General features: G+C 46.9%; 1 protein-coding gene across 5 annotated transcripts in view; it reads right to left on the bottom strand.

Annotated features, from left to right (window-relative positions):
• Positions 1 to 6,881: 6,881 nt before the first annotated feature.
• Myo5c (myosin VC) overlaps positions 6,882 to 20,757 on the bottom strand; it is a 76,966-nt gene continuing 63,090 nt past the window's right edge. For 2 of the 5 annotated variants that reach the window (XM_006243413.4, XM_063265550.1), the window contains 8 exons: positions 19,739 to 19,837; positions 18,181 to 18,335; positions 17,079 to 17,168; positions 16,141 to 16,291; positions 14,446 to 14,728; positions 10,492 to 10,666; positions 10,017 to 10,097; positions 6,892 to 8,302 (listed from right to left, as the gene is read on the bottom strand). In XM_006243413.4, coding sequence (XP_006243475.1) covers positions 8,150 to 8,302; positions 10,017 to 10,097; positions 10,492 to 10,666; positions 14,446 to 14,728; positions 16,141 to 16,291; positions 17,079 to 17,168; positions 18,181 to 18,335; positions 19,739 to 19,837 — 1,187 coding nt within the window. In that variant the 3' untranslated portion in view covers positions 6,892 to 8,149. Of the gene's footprint in view, positions 8,303 to 10,016; positions 10,098 to 10,491; positions 10,667 to 14,173; positions 14,412 to 14,445; positions 14,729 to 16,140; positions 16,292 to 17,078; positions 17,169 to 18,180; positions 18,336 to 19,738; positions 19,838 to 20,757 lie in introns of those variants that run through there. The other 3 variants (NM_001108167.3, XR_001839460.3, XR_594031.3) reach the window with 3 other exon arrangements.

The following is a 20,757-nucleotide window of genomic DNA, read 5'->3' as shown; positions in this document are numbered from 1 at the left end:
TCTTTGTTTGAAGCATTTGTCACATGAGCCAAACACGTTAACCAGGAAGGTCTGATCGCACATCTTGGTCGAGATGAGGCTAAAGAACAGAAAAGAGTGAACAGGGGTAGAGAAAGACAGCGAGTGCATCTGGAGACCCGAGCCTCTTTCTTCTCCTGCCTCTGCACATGGGCAGAGCTCACAGCGAGTGCTGACCTCTGATTTCCTGTACCGCAGCTCATGTTATCAACAAGAAAGCGTCGGACAGCCAGCTTTCTGAAGTACACATGGTTCACTGTCCGGGCAGCTTTGCCTATAACCTTACAAAGTCGTGCTTACAACTGATCCATGGAGCGCCATAACAACCACTGTAACGCACAATACACTTACTTTCCTAACGTTATCTATCTTTTATTTTTCATTTGTATACCTTTTTATTGATGTGTATGTGCACACCATCTCATGAGGAATAGCATAAAGGGCAGAAGTCAGAGGACAACCTGAGGGAGTCAGGGAACAGATTTCAGGTCGTCAGGGGCTCAGGCCAGGTCTCGAACTTGTTAAGTATCAGAGAGTGTCCAACATTTGATCCTCCTTCCTCCGACTCCGGTTGCTGAGGTTAAAGGCATGCGCCTGGCTTACACGGTGCTAAGAGTGGAACACTTTGCCCCATCTACTGTGAAAATGAAGACCATTCTCAGCAATCAGACTGTCATTCCAGTAAGTGTCGACATCACTCTGAAGGGGCACACAGCCACTGTGAAGGGCCCCAGGGAACTCCGCGGAGGGACTTCATTCACATCAGTGTAGATCTGAGTCTTGGAAAGAAAAAGAAAAGGCTCCATGTTGACAAATGGGGGAGGGGGGAGGGAGGGTAACAGAAAGCAATTGGCCACTGTCAGAACCATCTGCAGTCCTGTGTAGAACACGATCAAGGGTGTGACACTGGGTTTCCGTTACAAGATGAGCTGTGTGTGCCCACTTCCCTACCAACGTCGTTATTCAGGAGAACAGGCCTTCAGTTGAAATCCGAAATTTACTTGGTGAAAAATACATCCTCAGGGTTCGGATGAGGACAGGTGTTGCTTGTTCTGACTCTTAAGCCCAGAATTAATCCTCTGAAGGAAATGATATTGAACTTGTTTCAAATTCAACCGCTCTGATTCAGCACGCAACAACAGTTAAAACAAGGATATCAGAAAGTTTGTGGATGGCATCTATGTGTCTGAGAAAGGGACTGCAGCAGGCAGATGAGTGAGGCCTCAGTTTCCTGGCTCCAGAATCAAGATGCTGATCACAAGGACAATTTGGACTCTTTGGGGACAATGAAAGACTTACATATTGAAAAAACAATAAAAGAACGGATGCAAGGCTTTGTGTGTGCTACGCAAGCACTCCACCTACCCAGCTACCTCTAGCCTGGAGAGCCATTTTAAAACAAATGCTCCTTACTTTGATGTAAAAATTTGGATTAAAGACCAGAGTTAGAAAATGGGCCTGAATCCAGCCAGAAGGGAAAGGCCATTTGTGTGCCATTGACTTCCTATGAAGTACACATTTGTGTCTGTTAAACGTGGCAACCAAACACTCAGGGGCCCAGCCTGTAGCTGCAAGAGCAGAGTGGTTTAGGCCTGGGAGGATGGCAGCATTGGGCAACAGCTTCACTGGGGGCTATGGGCATGAAGACCGGCTAAGACACGGCTGTGGGTGGCCTCGGACTGATCATAGGGAAGAGGGGAAGTGGGGGCTTGAAGGGATGATGACTGGGATATGGCCTAGGTTTCTTTTGGGATGGTAGCCTGGAGATGGAGGACTAGGAGGTTAACAGGGAGCAGTTGGCTCAGTCCTGCTGATTTCATAGCTGCTCCAGAGAGCCCACCTTCAGATTCAAGGAAATTACCCCTGAACGTATTACTGGACTGAACTTGTCAGCAAAGGAGAATCTGAGAGAGGTGTGTTTTGGGTGAAGGTGATGTTAGGGATACTTGGGAGGAAAGTGTTATGTAGACATCACCACAGGGCCAGAGAAGGAACTAGAAGCTGTGGTGTTGGGCAAAGGGTTGGCTTGCACAATATCGAAGATGAGGTGACAAAGGAGACCCTTAAGGACACAAGGGAGACCTTAGAGATCACAAGGGACCATATCCTGACTGACACAGAGGGCACGGCTGGAGCTTCCCACAACCTCTCTATAGGGAGGCAGACTTCTATATGGAAGCTGAGAGAACAAAGGAATTAACAGTGGTGTCAGTCAGAGAGAGGCTGAGCACGGATTGTAGCAGGCTTCACGCAGATATCACCATCTACTGCTAGGCTTGTCACGAAGAGTGAGGTACAGCACAAAAGGCGGCTGGGATGCTGGCTCTGTCAGCAAAGTGCTTTCTGTGTGAGCATGCCTCATTTTAATCCCAGGAAAAAGCCAGGGTAGCAATACTCTGAGGTAACAAGTGTTAGCTCAGAGCTGGGGAGGCAGAGACAGGCAGATCTCTGGGAGTTCATTGGCCAGGCAGAGTAGTTGAAGACCAGAGAGAGAGAGAGAGAGAGAGAGAGAGAGAGAGAGAGAGAAGAGAAAGGCCCTATTTCAAAACAGGAAATGGAATCTGAGGAAGGAAGGATGCCTAAGGATGTCTATGTACATGCATACACACATGTATTCATGAACACTGATGGACCCATGAGCACACACGTACCTATGAATGCACACATATGTACCTATGAACATACACATATATAAATGGACTCGTGATCATACACACATGTACTCATGAATACACACATGTATCCTTGAACACAATACACACACCCATGAAAACACACACCCATTTACCTATGAACACACACATGCACCCATGAACACACACTCACATATTCGTGAACATAAATGTTCCCATGAGCATACACACTCATATGGGGGTTCACACACACACATGTTCCTATGAACACACAAGCACAGACTCATGAACACACACATACACTTATGAACACACATACAGGGATTCATATACATGCACCCATGAACATACAAGCACATACTCATGAACTCACACATAAACCCATGCACCCAACACACACACACACACACACACACACACACTCACTCATGAACATACAAGCACATACTCATAAACACACATGCAAAGGAATTCATGCATACATGTACCCATGAATACACAAGCACATACTCATGAACTCACACAAAAACCCATGCACCCAACAAACACACACACACACACACACACACACACACACACTCACTCATGAACATACTAGCACATACTCATAAACACACATGCAAAGGAATTCATGCATACATGTACCCATGAATACACAAGCACATACTCATGAACTCACACAAAAACCCATGCACCCAACAAACACACACACACACACACACACGACACGGAAAGATGTGCCCAGCAGAGCTTAGGGCATGGTGAATGTCCCCCACTCCTCAGCCCTGCTGTGGCTGCTGCTAGTCCCAAGGTCAAGCTGAGACATCAGGTAATAGCATTAGAGAGCAGCATCCCTCAAGTGCATCCTGCTCGGATTTGTTCTCTCAGAAGTAGGTCACGGGGAGAACTGCAGGGAGATGAACCAGAGGAAGAGATTATGTTCTCAGAGGAAGAGACTCAAGAACTGTAATGAATGTTGAGAGCATCTCCAAGGACAAAGGCCACGAGGGAAAAGGTGTGTGTGTGTGTGTGTGTGTGTGTGTGTGTGTGTGTGTGTGTGTGTGTGTGTGTGTGATGTATAGGAAATGGGAAAAAATGACCTTGAAAAATTACTAATTTTTCCAAGTTTGAATAGAGACAATTCTGCTTTTCTTAGTCTAAATTCCAAGTCAGAGAACTTGTAATGTTCATTATAAATAACTGGAAACAGAAGGACATGAAAATAACTGAGTCTGACCTGTAACCACAGGTCCTGGACCTGTTCACACCTCATGTTCTCCTGGAATGTCTTCGTAGCGTAACTAGCTTGAACAATTGAGACGTGAAGGATTGCAGAGATGGCTTAGTGGGTAAGTAGTGGTGTCTGCTGCCAAGGCTGACAACCTGAGTTTGATCCCCAGAATCCACACAGTGGGAGGAGAGAGCTGACTTCCAAGAGCTGTCTCTGTCGTCCATGTGTGTGGCATGCTCATGTCTACACATGTACACACAGAGTAAAAAACAAATGCCAGGAAAATTGTGAGGCGAGGCTGGGGATGTAGCTCCATTGGTTGAGTGCTGATGTCCCTGGCATTAAAAACATATATGAGTGTTTAAAAGTAGCATTATTTTTAGGGAAACAAGGGAAACAATTCAAATGCGCATCCAGGGAAGAGCAGGCAAACGAAACAGAGTGCCCATGAAGCAAGCTTGTTAGTTAGCAGTAACGAAGGGTTGGCCCCGATTCTCACACCAGTAAGTTACTCGTGTGTAAGGACAAAATGTCCCTATGGTACCATTACAGGAGTGTTCAGGGCACACAAGACCAGTAAGAGCTCATCCTTGGGGGATGAGAGGGCAGCAAAGGTAGAATCAGAGATAGTTCCGTGCCTGTGGGGTTAGGGGTGATGGGGTCCTGAGTTAAATTACAGTGAGGACACCATGCACATCCTCGCGCACACATGAAGAACCATCCAAACATTTTAAATGATGAATTCCACACTGTGGGCATTGTAGCTCAATCATTTTTCAATTGTGCAAAAATATTTGTGTAGATACTCCTCAAATGAGGCCAGTCAGTCAAATCTCATGCAGAAAAATGTTACACAGAATCACTTGTCAAAGTCAGAGGTTAAAACCACAATGGGACACTATAAGCTATACCTGAGAATTCCTAAAACGTATGTATTAGTACGTGTAAAGGTCAAAGGACAATTTTTTGGTAGTCAATTTTTCTCCTTTCACCATATAGGTGGGTCCTCAATATCAAATTCTGTTTCTTGAGTTTGGTCCCTCGGCCTGCTGAGCCATCTTGCCGACTAGGCTAGAACACCTAAAATTAAAAAAGAAAAAAGAAAAGAAAAGAAAAGAAAAAGAAAAAGAAAAAGAAAAACAGGGGCTGGGGAGATGACTCAGTAGTTAAGAGCACGTGTTGCTTTTCCAGAGGATTTGAGTCCTGTTTCCAACTCCCATATTGTAAGGTAGACAACTGTTATAGCTCCTGATCCAGGGAATCCAACACCCTTTCCTGGTCTCCAGGCGGCTGCACTACTGTACCTACTCTGCACCCAACATGCACAAAAATAAACATAAATCTAAAACAAAACTGATACACAGAGCATGGGCAAGGATGTGGGAATTGTCATTGCTGGTGCGGGTGTAAAGTGGTTCAACTACTATGGAGAACCGGCTGGCAGGACCTCTTAATGGCAAACACACACACACACACACACACACACACACACACACACACACACACACACACACACACATATATATATACTGCATTCTCTCTCTCCCTCCCTCCCCACTGTGTGTGTGTGTGTGTATGTGTGCATGTGACCCAGCAATGCCACTCCTAAGAAGTACATATTTATTTCCTAACAAACCCTAAGGTTGTCCTATCAGCTTTGTGCATGAACAGTCCCAGACTGGAAATTTCGCGTGTTCAGCAGGAGTGGACTGGATTCAAGCAGCAGAATACAACACACTGGGGCTGAGGCAGGAGCAGGTAGTTCCCACAGACCCGCTGAGGTGGCCCATCTGTTTGGTCGTTACACTGCAGCTGGGCCAAATTTGAAAGCCAATTAAGCTATTTTAAAGATGTTTAATTTGTTTACTGATGCCAGCACGAATCTGTTCCTTAAAACCTCTTTATGATTTTGAGATAAAATCATGAAGGTTGTAGAGAAATTAGAATTTACACAGACAGGATAACCAGAATAAACGCACTCCCCATTGTGTACCCACCACAAAGAAATCCCCCCTGATACTAGTCTGTAGGATTGAGAACCTAGGTTCCCTGAGGTTAAAGAGTACATACCTTACAGAGCAATGAATGCCTGGGACAGTTGAGCAGAGATGAGGGAGGTTACTGTGGTCAGTGGTGGGAAGATTTGAGCCACTGGCCACTTAATCCCTTTATCTGGACTTGCGGCTCAGGGCCTGCCCCTCCCCATCTGCACACCAGTGCTCACTACAGGCCACTCACTACCACCTGCAAGCACACACTCACCTCTCTACATGATTTAGAGCCCCCTTAACTCCCAAAGACCCCCCCCTTCCTGGGCCCATTTCTTTGCTCCCTGGAGGAGACAGAATCTGATTTGATCTTATTAATCTGCCTCTATTCCACAAAACAAGACTGGCATCCCTGTCTGGTGTGATGACAGCATCACTCAGCGCTGGCCTTCCTTCTCACCTTTGCAGAGTGATCTAAGGCCACGGGTAAGTGCCTTCCCCTTTCTCCTTTGTGTATCAACATGTCAGCATCCTCAAGTCTCCTGTCTCCAAACAAGGTCTCCTACACTTGAACCCTTGTCACCTCCATTGGATCTTGCCCACTGTCTCCCACCACCTAACATACAGATAAAATCTAGAAGATGGGGTCCAGGTCTCTAGGAAGTCACAGGTCAGCGGAAGGCACGGCCAAAGTTACTGGTGTACAAATCAGGTAAATGCTATAAAGTGGGCATCAATCTGAGGCAGGAGAACCAAAACATTAGCATAGTGACTCCTCACGGGGTAGAGGACTGGAGTGGGCACTGAGCCAAACCCCAGCCAACTCCATCCCACAGTCCCCCTCCTCTGATAGCCAGGGAGCCCCAGACACTCCTGACCTGTTCCCCTCAAGGTTTCTATACCTCAGGTGACACACCCATGGGATTCTAACCCCGTTCTATCTGACCTTCAAAGAAGGGCACAGTGCTGTGCCGTGAGAAGATAGGTAATGTACGATGGTGGAAAAAAATGGTCCATTCAATTTGCTCAATAATTTATTTTATTAAAGCATTATAAAGTTCTGTTTTCATCGTTTGGGAGCAGTTTGAAAAGGCATCATGTCAGTAGGATGACTGCACCCAGTCGCATCCAGAGAGGAGCGTACCATGGTGTCACAGCTACTGCCCGTGACCGTCAGACTAGAGGCTAGGGGTGCACAGAGGGCTGGGTCTCAGCTCATCAGAGGGCTCAGTGTTCTGAAGGGAAGGAAGACGGTTTGAGGAAAGGAGTACTTAGTTCTCTCAAAAATGGGAAAACTAGGTTTCTCAAAAGGAAGACCTTCTCCGAATCTTGTTTCTTTCATGAAAATAAAAGCATATTAGAACACTGATTAGAGAGAGGAAAAGAAACCACATAACTTGTACGTGGGTGCACGTGTGGTGCTAAAGTCAAATCCAGGGCCAACCGCTCGACCACTGAGCTCTGACTCCAGAGATAGATTTAGTTTTAAAAGAAATAATTGTATTTAAAAATTAAATGAGAGATTATAACAACGATGTTGGCTGATAACAATTGTTTAAAATTTCAGAAAAAAATTATAAATGGCACAAATATATATATATAATATGTATATTATATATATTACTTTTTTTTTCTGAGATGGGCTCTCACACTTTAGTCAAAGCTGACACTGAACTCGAGATAATTCTCCTGTCTCATCCTCCTGAGTGCTTGGACTATAGGTACAGGTTACCATACCCAGCTCTCAGACTGAATCCTCTCTTAGCGAATCTAACGCGAATAGCTTTCTAATTCAGGTGTCTTTAGTAGGAAGAGCTAAAGAGCCCTTCCTGTCAGCGGGGATGGGGCAAAAACATTTTGTTCCAATGGCCACGTGGGATTCTTTCCTAGAAGATGTAGGCATGGAACTCAATTGTGGCTTCATAAATGTCTCTGGACTTCACGGAAACCCTAGAAATCTGGTGAGCCATGATGCCCCCAGATTTTATTCCTGTATATGTGGGCGAGGGGAGGTCCCTGCCACAAAACAGAATAAACAAAGGCACCAGGTATAAAACTGAGCCTTCAGGAATTGCAGCAATAGACACCTGAGGCCAGAAGCAAAAGCCTTTCCCTAGCCAGTCGGTCGCATAGCATCCTGGGAGACAGCTAGGGCGTGGCTTTTCCTCCTTAAACTGCAATCCCTCACTATTCCAGTTCTGGTGAATAACCGGCTCCCTCAGTGGCACCGGCGCTTAGTCTTCCCGGGAAGTCGTCTTAGAACTCCATCTTCTCTCCTGCTACAGTCTCCGCAGAAAGCCGAGCTTGAAGCTGCTGGGGATCTGGGTCATCTCCAGGGCGTGCGGTGAGGCGGTGAAAGGAAATGTGACTTGAAAAAGATATTTAGTGTCCAGCATCAGCTGTGACGAGTCACCACGGTTATTCAGAAGAGCCTGAGGTCAGAACCAAGGAGAGGGATCAGGGACCAGGTGCATTTTGGTTCACCACTAAGCTAACGTCAAGAGTCAGGAAAACCCAACAGCTCTGTCTCAGTCAGAGGACCCCAGCAATCACAGGATGTGACACCCAGAGGGTTTAGGACCCAGCTGGGGGTGAGGGGGACAGGGCGGGGATAAGCCTATCAGGGCCTTCCGTGCAGCGAGCTCCCAGGAATACTCACCTGAAGTTTCACCCCCAAAACCCATTCATCCCCATAGGACTGTAAATCTGTTAAATTTAAATCCCTTTTAAAATACATCTATTCATTTGCGCGCGTGTGTGTGTGTGTGTGTGTGTGTGTGTGTGTGTGAGAGAGAGAGAGAGAGAGAGAGAGAGAGAGAGAGAGAGAGAGAGAGAGAGACTGGGTCTCAAGTTTTTATTGAATCCATTTGCTTCTTTGTTATTTGAATTTTTTCTTTTGTGTATCAAGTTCCGCAGTGCACACTTTTAATCCCAGTACTCAGGAGGCAGAGGCAGGCAGATTTCTGAGTTTGAGGCCAGCCTGGTCTAAAGTTCCAGTACAGCAAGAAACAGTACACAGGGAAACCCTGTCTTAAAAAACAAATAAATAAATATGTTTTTAAAAATTAAAAAATTTCATGTGTGTGCAGTACCCATAGAGGTCAAAAGGAAACATCAGAATCTCTGGGGCTGGAGTTGTAGGCAACTGTGAGACTCACTCGTGACGTAGGTGCTGGGAACTGAACTTGTGTCCTTTGAGAGAGCTGCAAGTGCTCTTAACTACTGAGCCATCTCTCCAGCCCTACATTATACTCTTAATAATTGTGAGGACTCCAAAGAGCTTTTGTATATGTGGGCGTAATTAGTGACATTTTACCATATTAGTAACTAAAACAGTATTTAAATATTAATAAATTAGTTAAACTGAAAATAACATTTTTGTTAAAAAAATAGCTAAATTTTCAGAATGAAAAGCAGAAACAGAAACAAAAGGACAACACAGTGAGAGTCAGGGCAGTGTTCTGTTCTGTGACACTCTTAATGTCTGACCTGGTGGGAGACTGTGGGATGCCTGCTTCCGTATTCCGTGCTGAGATAAATTGCTCTGGGAACCCTACTTCATACACTCACAGCTTTGCAAAAAGCGAAGGTTTTGCAGACTCCTGGGAGGGTCTCCAGGATCCCCAAGATCCCCCCTAGTTTATTGGGAGAGAAACTTTGGGGGTGATCCTGGAAAAATGGGTCTGAGGTCTGCTCCCACTGGGCTCTGCCCATTTGTGCTACTTCTCAAGATGAGCACTGAGTGACATGGCTCAGTGGGGAAAGGCACTTGCTGCCAAGACAGACAACCTGAGTTCAATCCCAGGGACCCATAAGGAGGATGGATGTAATCGACTCCTGTAAGTTGTCCTCTCACCCCTCTATTCACACATTGTAGCACACACACACACACACACACACACACACACACACACACACACACTGTCTAAAAGAAAAAAAGAGCTGAAGGCCAGGTCTTGGCTTATATGTTTCTATTCCTTCTTATCAGGACTGGAGAGATCAAAAAGCCACCCACTGTCTTTGAGCTGGGGTTTCACACGTGTGGCAACTATGCTCTAACCTTGGACTAGAGCATTTTTAATCGAGCGTCAGTGTCTTATGGAGTGCATCAGAGGTCAGACTAACATATCCATGTAAAGATCTCACCTGTACTTTGCGAACGAAGGATGGATTGACTCTTTTCTCAAAGTCGTCTATAGGTGTGTATGAATTAAGGATCTTTATGATCTGTGAACATTACAGAGCATGGGGTCAGACCAAGGACATTTAGGTGCCTCCAAGAAGTACGGGTGAATCTTCTAAACTATAATTTGTCTCTGGAGCCATGTGCTGTATGATCCCAAGAGAACAGAAAACAGCATAGGGTACAGAGTGCAGCCCACACTAACCACATGGTCAGATGGGAGCGAGGGACTCCCCCCTTCCAGCCTCCCAGCCCCTGCTCGGTTTAGTGCACATGTACATATCTATGCCTTGAAGCCTGCAATCAATATATACAAAATAGTCATCAGGAAAAAGAGAAGTCACAGGAGGTCAGTTGCACCGCACAGCAGGCTAAGCTGGGAAATGCCTCAGGATCTGCCCTTCAAGGTCCAGAGAGGAGCTAGGCCAGCCCACTCACCTGCACGGCAGACAGGGAAGTACAGCACTGGGAGATCTCCTTGGCATCGCTGTCTGTGGTCTTCTTAACCTGAAGCAACCAGGCTGCCTGAGAGAGGGGCTCCAGAGTCTCCTTGGCTAAGCTGTTCTGCAAATTCTTATCTTTTAGCCATTCTTCCAGGAAGCTGATGTTGCACCTGGGGAAAGCCAGAGGACACTTCAGGAAGGAGCGTCAACTCCCTCAGCGTGTCCTAGAGACTGACAGAGATCGCTGCATGCTTAGAAGCAAAGTCCAGCCGTCTCTTCCTTAAGATCAGCGGGATGGACCAGGAGATAGCTTTTCAAATCACCACCATTATCTGTAAGACAGCTGTGACATATTAGGACAGTCAAAAGTCCTACGTGGTGGGAAAATGTTGACATGGTGATGTTGATTCTAAATGGGTTGTGAACACATATGTGTGCTTTGATTCCCCACAGCAACCACTAAAAGCCAACATAATAAGTAAATTAGGAAGATAACAAAATATTCTAGACACACACACATACACACACACAGAGAGAGAGAGAGAGAGAGAGAGAGAGAGAGAAGGAGAGAGAGAGAGAGAGAGAGAGAGAGAGAGAGAGAGAGAGAGAGAGAGAGAGAGAGAAATTCAGAGAAACAAAACCCCAGAAGGATCACATAGCAAACAGTAAGGCAGGCACTGGAGAGATGGTTTAGGGGTTGAGAGAACTTTCCACCGTTACAGAGGGGACCTCAGCTCAGCTCCCAGCATGTTGGGAGGCTGCTCACAACTGCCTAGAACTACAACTCCATGGGGATCATTGCCTGTGGCACCTCACTCACGCACCTTACCCTGACATATACATGGTTGAAAACAATAAAAATAAATCACAAGAAAGAAAAGGACATGGTGGACAAATCATGAATATGTATCATGGATTACATTAAACTAAAATGGTCTAAATTCCTCTGTTAAGAAGAACACACGGTCAGACCGGATTAAAAAATAAAACATGACTTGGGCTGGAGATGGCTCACCAGTTTTACAGAGAACCTGCATTTAGTTCCTAGCACACACACCAGGTCCCTCACAATTCCCTGTAACTTCAGCCACGGCTCTCAACCTTCCTAATGCCGTGACCCTTGAATACAGTGCGTCACGTTATAGCGACCCCAACCATAAAATTACCTCATTGCAGGGTTGGAGAGATGGCTCATGGATTTAGAGCTCTGTCTGTACTTCCAGAGGACCCGGGTTCAATTCCTAGCACTCACAGGGAAGCTCACGGCTAACTCCAAGATCAGACACACTCATGCAAGCATACATGCAGGCAAAACACCAATGCACATAAAAATAAAATAAATATTTTTTAAAAACTATCTCATTGCTACTTCATAACTGTAACTTTGCTATAGTTATGACTCAAATATAAATATATGATATGCAGGAGATCTGATATGTTCTCCCCAAGGGAGTGATGAACCAGATTGAGAACCACTGTTCTGGAGGAATCTGATGCCCTCTTTTGGCCTCTGTGAGTACTGCACTAACATGTACATATTCCCCTATACAAGTAATTTAAAAACAGTCTTAATAACATACTTGTGTGTGTTATCTATAAGAAACTCACCTCATATATGCCATATATATGTTAAAAGTAAATGGATAGATAAAATATGTTGTGAAAATATTAACGGGGTTGGGGATTTAGCTCAGTGATAGAGCGCTTGCCTAGCAAGCGCAAGGCCCTGGGTTCGGTCCCCAGCTCCAAAAAAAAAAAAAAAAAAAGAAAATATTAACCAAATAAGTCTGGTTATAATAATTTTAAAAAATGACTTCAAAGAGAAGAAAATTACCAGGAAGGGATAGCAAGACATTATGTAATGACAAGAGGGCCAGTTTATCCAGGGCTTTAATAATGTAATCTATTACCTGAGTCCCTGGGAAACATCATTCTAATTCCTATTTCTAAGAGTTTAACTGACAAAAGTATGATCTATGGCCTCAATGGAACTAAACTAAAAACAACAGAAAGGTGACAAGCAAGTGTAGGATCCCAGGTGTGAGCAAGGTATGGGGCTGTAGGATCCCAGGTGTGAACAGGGTGTGGGGCTGTTGGGATCCCAGGTATGAACAAGGTGTGGGGCTGTAGGATACCAGGTGTGAGCAAGGTGTGGGGCTGTTGGGATCCCAGGTATGAACAAGGTGTGGGGCTGTAGAATCCCAGGTGTGAGCAAGGTGTGGGGCTGTAGGATCCCAGGTGTGAACAGGGTGTGGGGCTGTAGGGGTCCCAGGTGTGAACAGGGTGTGGGGCTGTAGGATCCCAGGTGTGAGCAAAGTGTGGGGCTGTAGGATCCCAGGTGTGAGTAAGGTGTGGGGCTGTAGGATCCCAGGTGTGAACAGGGTGTGGGACTGTAGGATCCCAGGTGTGAGCAAAGTGTGGGGCTGTAGGATCCCAGGTATGCAAGGTGTAGAGCTGTAGGGATCCCAGGTGTGAACAAAGTGTGGGACTGTAGGATCCCAGGTATGAACAGGGTTGGGCTGTAGATTCCCAGGTGTGAGCAAGGTGTAGAGATGTAGGGATCCCAGATGAGAGTAAGGTGTGGGGCTGTAGGATCCCAGGTGTGAACAGGGTGTGGGACTGTAGGATCCCAGGTGTGAGCAAGGTGTAGGGCTGTAGGATCCCAGGTGTGAACAAAGTGTGGGACTGTAGGATCCCAGGTATGAACAGGGTTGGGGCTGTAGATTCCCAGGTGTGAGCAAGGTGTAGAGCTGTAGGGATCCCAGGTGTGATCAGTGTGTGGGGCTGTAGGATCCCAGGTGAGAGTAAGGTGTGGGGCTGTAGGATCCCAGGTGTGAACAGGGTGTGGGACTGTAGGATCCCAGGTGTGAGCAAGGCATGGACCTGGGGGTGGAACCTAGAGCTTTGTATATCCAGGGCAGGAGGCACTCCACCTACTGAGCCAGCTCCCCAGTCCCCTGCGTTGTCTCGGCTGAGGCTTGCTCAGGCTCACAGCCATCTGCTGTGATGTGAAATGGACAGGTTTTCTTTCCTTTCTCAATGAAAAGGGTCCCTACCATATGGCATCATGGGATTTTGTCCATGTGGTTTATGGGAAATCCAACTCCAAATTTCACGAGTGCTAAGAAGACATGATGAATTCTTTGCAGGCATTTCTTGGCTTAATATACTTTGTCACCTTCCTCAAATTATAGCATGCACCTATGGTCAAGCTCTCACAGCACACATAAGTATCAATTGCCTGAACATACAGACATAATCTTAAATATCTTCCCATACTACGTGTTTCTTAGTCCCAGGCTCATGGGTCCCCAATTTAAGATAGGTCCATGGTCCTTACAACTGTGTTGCTACGTCTTCGAGATGAACCCCCATGTGCTTTCCCTGCCTTCTGGCCCTCTTGGTCTGGATCAAACCCACCTCTCCACGGCAGTCCTACTGGGTTCAGCCTAACAGACTACTGCTGCTTACTCCAGGCAGGGTCAGGGGTGAATCAGTCCTTTGTCCTCATCTATCTCATGCCTGCAGTGTTCCTCTTTCTCAAGCTTGTCACCCAGTACTCATCTCTCTGGCTTCCTCGGTACCTCGGTCCTCTCCTGGTTGTGACTATATGATTGGTGTCTTAGGCTACTACTTAGCTGCTTTGAGCCTCTCAGCATTTTTGCTGGATTCTCTACCTGACTGGGCCAGTCACCAAGCAGGCGGTTGATACTGGTTAAGTGTCTGATGGCCTTGGAAACTCAGACTCCACAACATACTAATGACGTTCTCATAGGCTCAAGCGTCGAGTTGGCAGTTCAGTGTGAAGGCGTTGGTGTGCAGCCACCAACAGGCCAACACTCAGGGGGCTCAGTGGAGCCTTGTCCAGGGGCAGGCAGGGAGGGCCCAGCATCAGCAGCATTTCTTCCAGCTGGCCTGTGGGAGGGGAAGCACAGCATAAGGGTTTTACCTGATCTGCATCCCTTTCCTGCAGGAGCACATGTCCTTTCGAAGGAGGAGGCTGTTGAGGGTCACCGCCCCGATCAGGTAGAACAGCTGCTTGACCGCCTGCCTCACAATCTCAGGGTCCAGGCCGTTCTGACACATGGTGCTGTAGAAGTAACTCAGCTGCTGCAGGATGGACGTCATGGTATAGGCATCGGTGTCATCGATGCTGGATGAGCGCTTCCGGAAACCAGTGGGCTTCAGACCGGAAATGCCCTGCAGACTCTCGTACTCCAGCATGCCTGGCACTGCCGGAAGGGTGGAAGGCTCCTTACACAGGGGTCTCGGGGTCGCACATCCCCTAATCTCAGGCGTCTTTTCCACAGTCAGTGGATAGAGGTGTGAGAGTGGTGTGGTTAATCTTGGTTGCCAGCTTGTTGGGATTTAGGACCACCTAGGGGACAGACTTTGGGCCTGTCCAAGGGGGATTTTCTAGAATTAGGTAAATGGAGGTGGGAAAACCCACCTTAAGTGTGGATCAGAGGCACTCACGAACTGGGGTCCAAATAAAAGGAAAAAAGCGATCTGAGCTCCCGTGAGCAACTCTCTCTGCTTTCCCACTGTGGATGCAGTGTGGCCAGCTGCCTCATGGTCCTGCCTGTCAGCATTCTTGTCTTGGGGACCGTGCTTCCTTAATATGTGAGCCAAAATAAACTCATCCTTACGTTTCTTTTGACATAGAAACAAACAAACAGGGGGCCGGAGAGATGGCTCAGCGGTTAAGAGCACTGACTGCTCTTCCAGAGGTCCTGAGTTCAAATCCCAGCAACCACATGGTGGCTCACAACCATCTGTAATGAGATCTGATGCCCTCTTCTGGTGTGTCTGAAGACAGCTACAGTGTACTTATATATAATAAATGAATAAATCTTTAAAACAAACAAACAAACAAAGTACTAATGCTTAAAAAAAAAAAAAGAACTGGATACATCGGGGTACCAGAGGATGCCAGGGTGTGGACCACAGCTTACAGAAGGGCAGGGCCACCTCCTGGAGGCTTGAAACAGTGATCCTCATGGGAAAGAGAGCTAGCCAACAGCAAGTAGGTCGGGGTCTGGATCATCAAATCCCAAGATATTTACGTTTCAGAGAGCAACGTTTACACAAATGGGAGTAGGATTTGAGGATTTCAAAAGTATTTGGTAGAGCCACACAAGAAACCAAACAGCACATTAAAATAAAAAGTGTAAACCCTCCACAGGGTTTCCCTCAGGAAAAGGGCATACTTATAGAAAGAAAAAGGTCAATCGTGTGCTAGAAAGTCATTTTAAGCAAGCTAAGACTTAGAAGGTAGACATTTATGGTGATTGTCTTCTTAGTGTTTTGAGCTATGCTACCCATAAACACATATACCACACACACAGTTTCTATTTTAAAACATCTCTTGGGCTGGAATTGCAGCTCAGTTGGTAGGATGCTTGCCTAGTATGCATGGAATCTTGGTTTCATTCTCAGTACTAAGCAAAACCAGGCGTGATGGCATATACCTGACATCCCTGCTCTCAGGAAATACAGGGGGAAGAATCGTGAGTTCAAGACCTTCCTTGGCTACAGTGACAGATCAAGTCCAAGGCCAGCCGAGACTGTAGGAGACTATGTCTCAAAGCGAACAGCCTCGATATTACTATCAGTATCGCTCGGTCACCAATTCTCTTCTTACCTATTATCGGCTGGAGATTGTTTTCCATCACGAGGATGAACTGATGGTAAATTCGTATAGCCACATCACTCAGAATCTGTCTGTATTCTGTAAGATCAAAATTGTTCAAGCAGTTCTTATTCTGCTGTGGGCTGTTACACTTCATGAATTCCTGAAAGTAATGTGAGTACAAACATCAGAGTGCTGTGGGCAGGAGGGAGACTGAAATTCTGCCTGTACTAAAGATGTTACCATCAGCATCTAGGGTAATTCTGCTGCTTGACGCTTAATGCCTGTTTTTAAACGAGCACTAGTTTGTTTAGCATGACAGAAGATAGCAATTTATTGTATAATCTTAATCAGTCACACCCGGGACCACAACCCGGCCCATGGAGCAGGTGCTTCAGAGGAAGACACCAAATGTTTGCTCTGGCTTCTCAGGCGGAATAAAACCACCCTAGAAGCCACTTTGTTGTTCTAATTCAATGAAAAATTCCCCCTGTGAAGCTTAAAGAATTCCTTCATGATATCAGTGCCTAGACAGTTGGGGTACAGGTGTCATCTACTTATGGGTCATGGGAAGATAGAGTCCTCTAGAGAGAACAGTTAGCAAGCTAAACCAGAGGTTACATTTTGGGTCATCATGTTGAAATTCACAGATTGTCCCCTTCGGGAGGAAACAAGGCTATCTCATCTCCAGAGGATTTGAAAACTTATCGATCAAAGCCTTAGACTAAGGCCAAGGTCTGAACTTCTGGGAGTCTTCGGCATGTAGAAACCTCTAGACACATAACAGGTGATAGGAAGATTGGCCTCCTGGGTGAAGAGGAGGCCAGCAAGCTAACTGGCCTGGAGACTGTGGAGCGGGGAGCAGAACATCGTGGTAACCACTGTGTGCCTCTGTGGGCCAGATTGTGAGGTGGCCCCAGGTGCCGTCAGCGGGACAGGCATCTTCCTACCTCTTCTCCACTGTACTGCTTCAGGCAGTTGAGAAAATGACAAGTGTTGGAAAGCCAGAAGGACAGCATCTCCAAATCTTCAAAGTGTTCCTTAGACAAGAGAAGGCAATATTGGATGGGTGCAGCCGCACACACCTTTAATCCCAGCACCTGGGAGGCAGAGGCTGGTAGATCTCCAGGTCTGAAGCCAGTCTGGATCACACACTGAAACCCCGTGCCAAACATAAGAACTAGCTTAGCTGGCACCTGCTGATCTGTGTGCCATGCACATGTGGCTCCTTCCCAGAGTAGCCAACTGTGAGCGGACTAGCTACCTGGTCATTCTGATGAACACAGCTAGGGCCAAATAGAGCCTGGGCCCCCATGTAACCTCCAACCTGGAGAGTCCTTAAGGGAAGTACAAGAAGGTTCTCCATCTTCTTCAACAAACTGCATGTGGGATTGGGGTGGGACGAGAGGGGGGTGTCAGCTATCGTGTTTAACTTTACAAAGTCACCAACCTAAAGAGCACATGGGTCTTCTTTTCTGGACTAGGAAAAACCATAACGATAAGGTTTTAATTTAAAAATTGTGTGTGTGTGTGTTGTTGTTGTTGTTGTTGTTGTTGTTGTTGTTGGCATATGTGTCTAAAAGAGGCCATTAGATCCCCTAGAACTGAAGTTATCAATGGTTATGAGTCACCATGTGGGTTCTGGGAATCAAACCCAGGTCCCCTGTAAAAGTGGCCAGAGCTCTTAACCACTGAGCCATCTCTCCAGCACAAATAATAATGTTTTAGGAGGGAGACTAATATACTTGCCAACAGAAGATCTGAGTAATTTTTCAGTGTTCCATCTGCCTTACTGCTACACTGGTAGAGCACATATCCCTCACACGTGAGGGGTGGAAAAGCAAGGGTGGTGACCACCAGACTGCATTCTCTCCATAAGTCTGTGAGGCCCACTGGCTGAATCTCGTCCATTTGTCCTCCCTTAGTGGCTCTGCTTATTAATCACACAGCTCTCCAAAGGTCAGAGGCCAAAGACCGGGGTGCCTGGTCATTGCCCAGAACCGTTTCCAAATCAAACACCACGCCAAGGACCCACATCAAAGGCTACCCTACCTTAACCACATGCTTGATGCCGTTAATAGCACTGTTCATGAGGGATTTGAGCATGTTGGCATCGTTCAGGGAGTCTGCATACCGCACACACATGAACAGGATGTGAGCTGGCAGCCCAGGGATCATGTTCACCACCACGCCTCGGGGCTTCAGGTCTGTAGCAGAAAGAAACGTGCTCTCAGCTGCTGGTAAGCGCTCCTCCTGCAACTGCTGGTGGAGGTTGCTGGGAGGGAGGGTGGGAGGGGGAGGGTTCCTGACCTTTCTGTGCTTGGGCAGAGGCTAGGAGCACAGATGTGTCTTCTCTCAGAGAAACTCAATCTGGGTCTTATGTGGCAAAAGTACAGGGGAGCCTCTGGCTCCCCTCTCACCTCCTTTGTAAAGTGACCCCACATTTAAGAGTCCAGATAGGAGAAACAAGTAATTTTCCCTAGTGAGGAGGCTCAAGACATTGGATCCCCAGTATAAGAAAGGAACCCAAGCCCTAGTCAACTCTGATATGGATAGGAGTCACCAGAAGCTGTCTTGAAGAGAGACACTAGTGACCAGCAGTACCACAGAGGAGACAGGGAGATGTCAGAGAGGGACTGGAGAGGCACCCAGAGGTTAAGCGCACCCAGGTCAATTCCCAGCACCCACCTGGTTGCTCACAACCATCTGGAATATCCAGTTCCAAGGGCTCTGGAACCCTTTTCTGGCTTCCGTAAACACCAAGACTGCACCTGGTGCATATACATACATAGATACATGCAGGTAGACACTCATACACATTAAATACATAAGCTAGTCTTTTAAAGAAAGACATCAGAGAGAAAGCAGGGATGAAGGAAACCTTGTAGGGAAGCATGAAGGGAAAACAGCACTGCCCTGTGGCCAAGATAAGAACTGTAGAGAAGAGGTCAGCACGGGTTGGGCGGTGTTAGGGTTTGAAACTGGAATATCACTTATAAACAGGCTTTGAATGTTTGTTTCCCAACTAGGGGTGCCATCTGGGAAGGCTGGTATCTAGCTAGTGAAATTAGATCATTAAAGGTGGGCCTTTAAAGAGGGCCCCTCATTTCCTATGGATGTCTCTGTGTAGCCCTGGCCATCCTGGAACTTGCTTTGTAGACCAGACTGTCCTCGATCTCAGAGATCTGCCTGCCTCTGCCCTGGAGTGCTGGGATGTCAGGTTCGCCAACCATGCCCAGGGCCAGGAGCTGCGTCTTCCATCCTGACCCTACGATTAGACTTGGGAGAAGTTTGGGGTAGTAGCTCTCAGCCGAGGACCATTTTGGTTCCCCAGAGGACACTGGCAGTGTCTGTAAACCCTGGAGCTGACAGCAGTATCTAGTGTAAGCAGAGGCGAGCGGTATGCTGCTGTGGTGTGCAGTGCAAAGCCCCTCTCCCTCAACCAAGAATGGCTCGGTAAGTTAGTGCTAAAGCAGGGAAGCTTCAAGCTAGGGAAGAAACTGTGAAAGAAGAGAAAAGAGAAAGGTCGGCCTCTGTCCAGGACTTTGGAACTGTCTGATATTCAAGTTCTCTAAGAGAAAGCATTGCCCAGCGATCCGAGTTTTACTACCAAGAATGAGGTTTTGAATGAGCTTGGTCTCGTCTTCTTTCTTGTACTCCAGCATTCCCAGGTACTCCCTGGATCCCGAGGGCAGGGGCACACTGTTGGCTGCAGACAGAGGTAAACGGTCAGCTACATACACAGAGCCCACACCTCCCGGTTTCACAGTGAAGATACCATCCGAGTCCTCTCCACTCAGGAATGGCCGCGGCTTGCAGCTGTTAGAGTTGTTTGATGCTTTAGATCTCTCTCTGTGGTGATTTCTGTCCAGGAGTGGCCACTGCTGAAAAGGCTGAGATGTCCTTGAATGAATCTACTGAGTGTCTGATGCGGCTCCAGCACATTGGGGGAGGGGAAGAAACCCAAGAGAGTGCCCTGATGCTATCTACAGGGAAGGGTGCAAGACTCCTTTACTCACAAACGTAGTGGTGTTAATGTTGGGCTACTGAGTGTGGGATAGTGTGTTACCTAGTAATGGATAACTGATACAGGCAGAAAAGATTTGGAAATGTGTCGAGTTGAAAGGAAGTGGTCAAAGAGACAAACCGAATCTGGGGCTCAGGAAAAGAAGCGAGGGTTAGATGTGGGTTTGGGTAGGCATTCTAGAGAATGTAGCTCGTGGTTCTGTTCATCCCACCGTCCTCCATCTATCTTCCACTCATCCCCCTAGCCTACCTTTCATCCCTCCATCATATACCCATTTACCCATCATCCGTCCATCCCCTGCCATTCATCTACCATTCACGCACCATCCATCTATTCACTCGCCATCCACTCATCCATCAGTCCATTATCTATCCGTAAGTCCATCCATTCACCAATTCCAACGGTAGAGACATAAAGAGTGGGAGTCCAGACCTGGTCCTGCTCTCCCGGGGCAGATGGGTCAGTGACATCTATTCCCAAAGAGGAAGGAGTCTCAACTCAGCTGAAGCATTTACAGCTCAGTAGCCGTGTCTGCCGCTATTTCAAGTGTAAGGCAAATGTGGAGTACCTAAGAATAAAGGAGCTCTTCCAAGGAGCAAGCA

Source organism: Rattus norvegicus, chromosome 8 (genome assembly GCF_036323735.1).
Source record: "Rattus norvegicus strain BN/NHsdMcwi chromosome 8, GRCr8, whole genome shotgun sequence".
Classification (NCBI taxonomy): domain Eukaryota; kingdom Metazoa; phylum Chordata; class Mammalia; order Rodentia; family Muridae; genus Rattus; species Rattus norvegicus.
The sequence above is the reverse complement of the archived record's forward strand: the minus strand, read 5'-3'. Positions and strand labels throughout refer to the sequence as shown.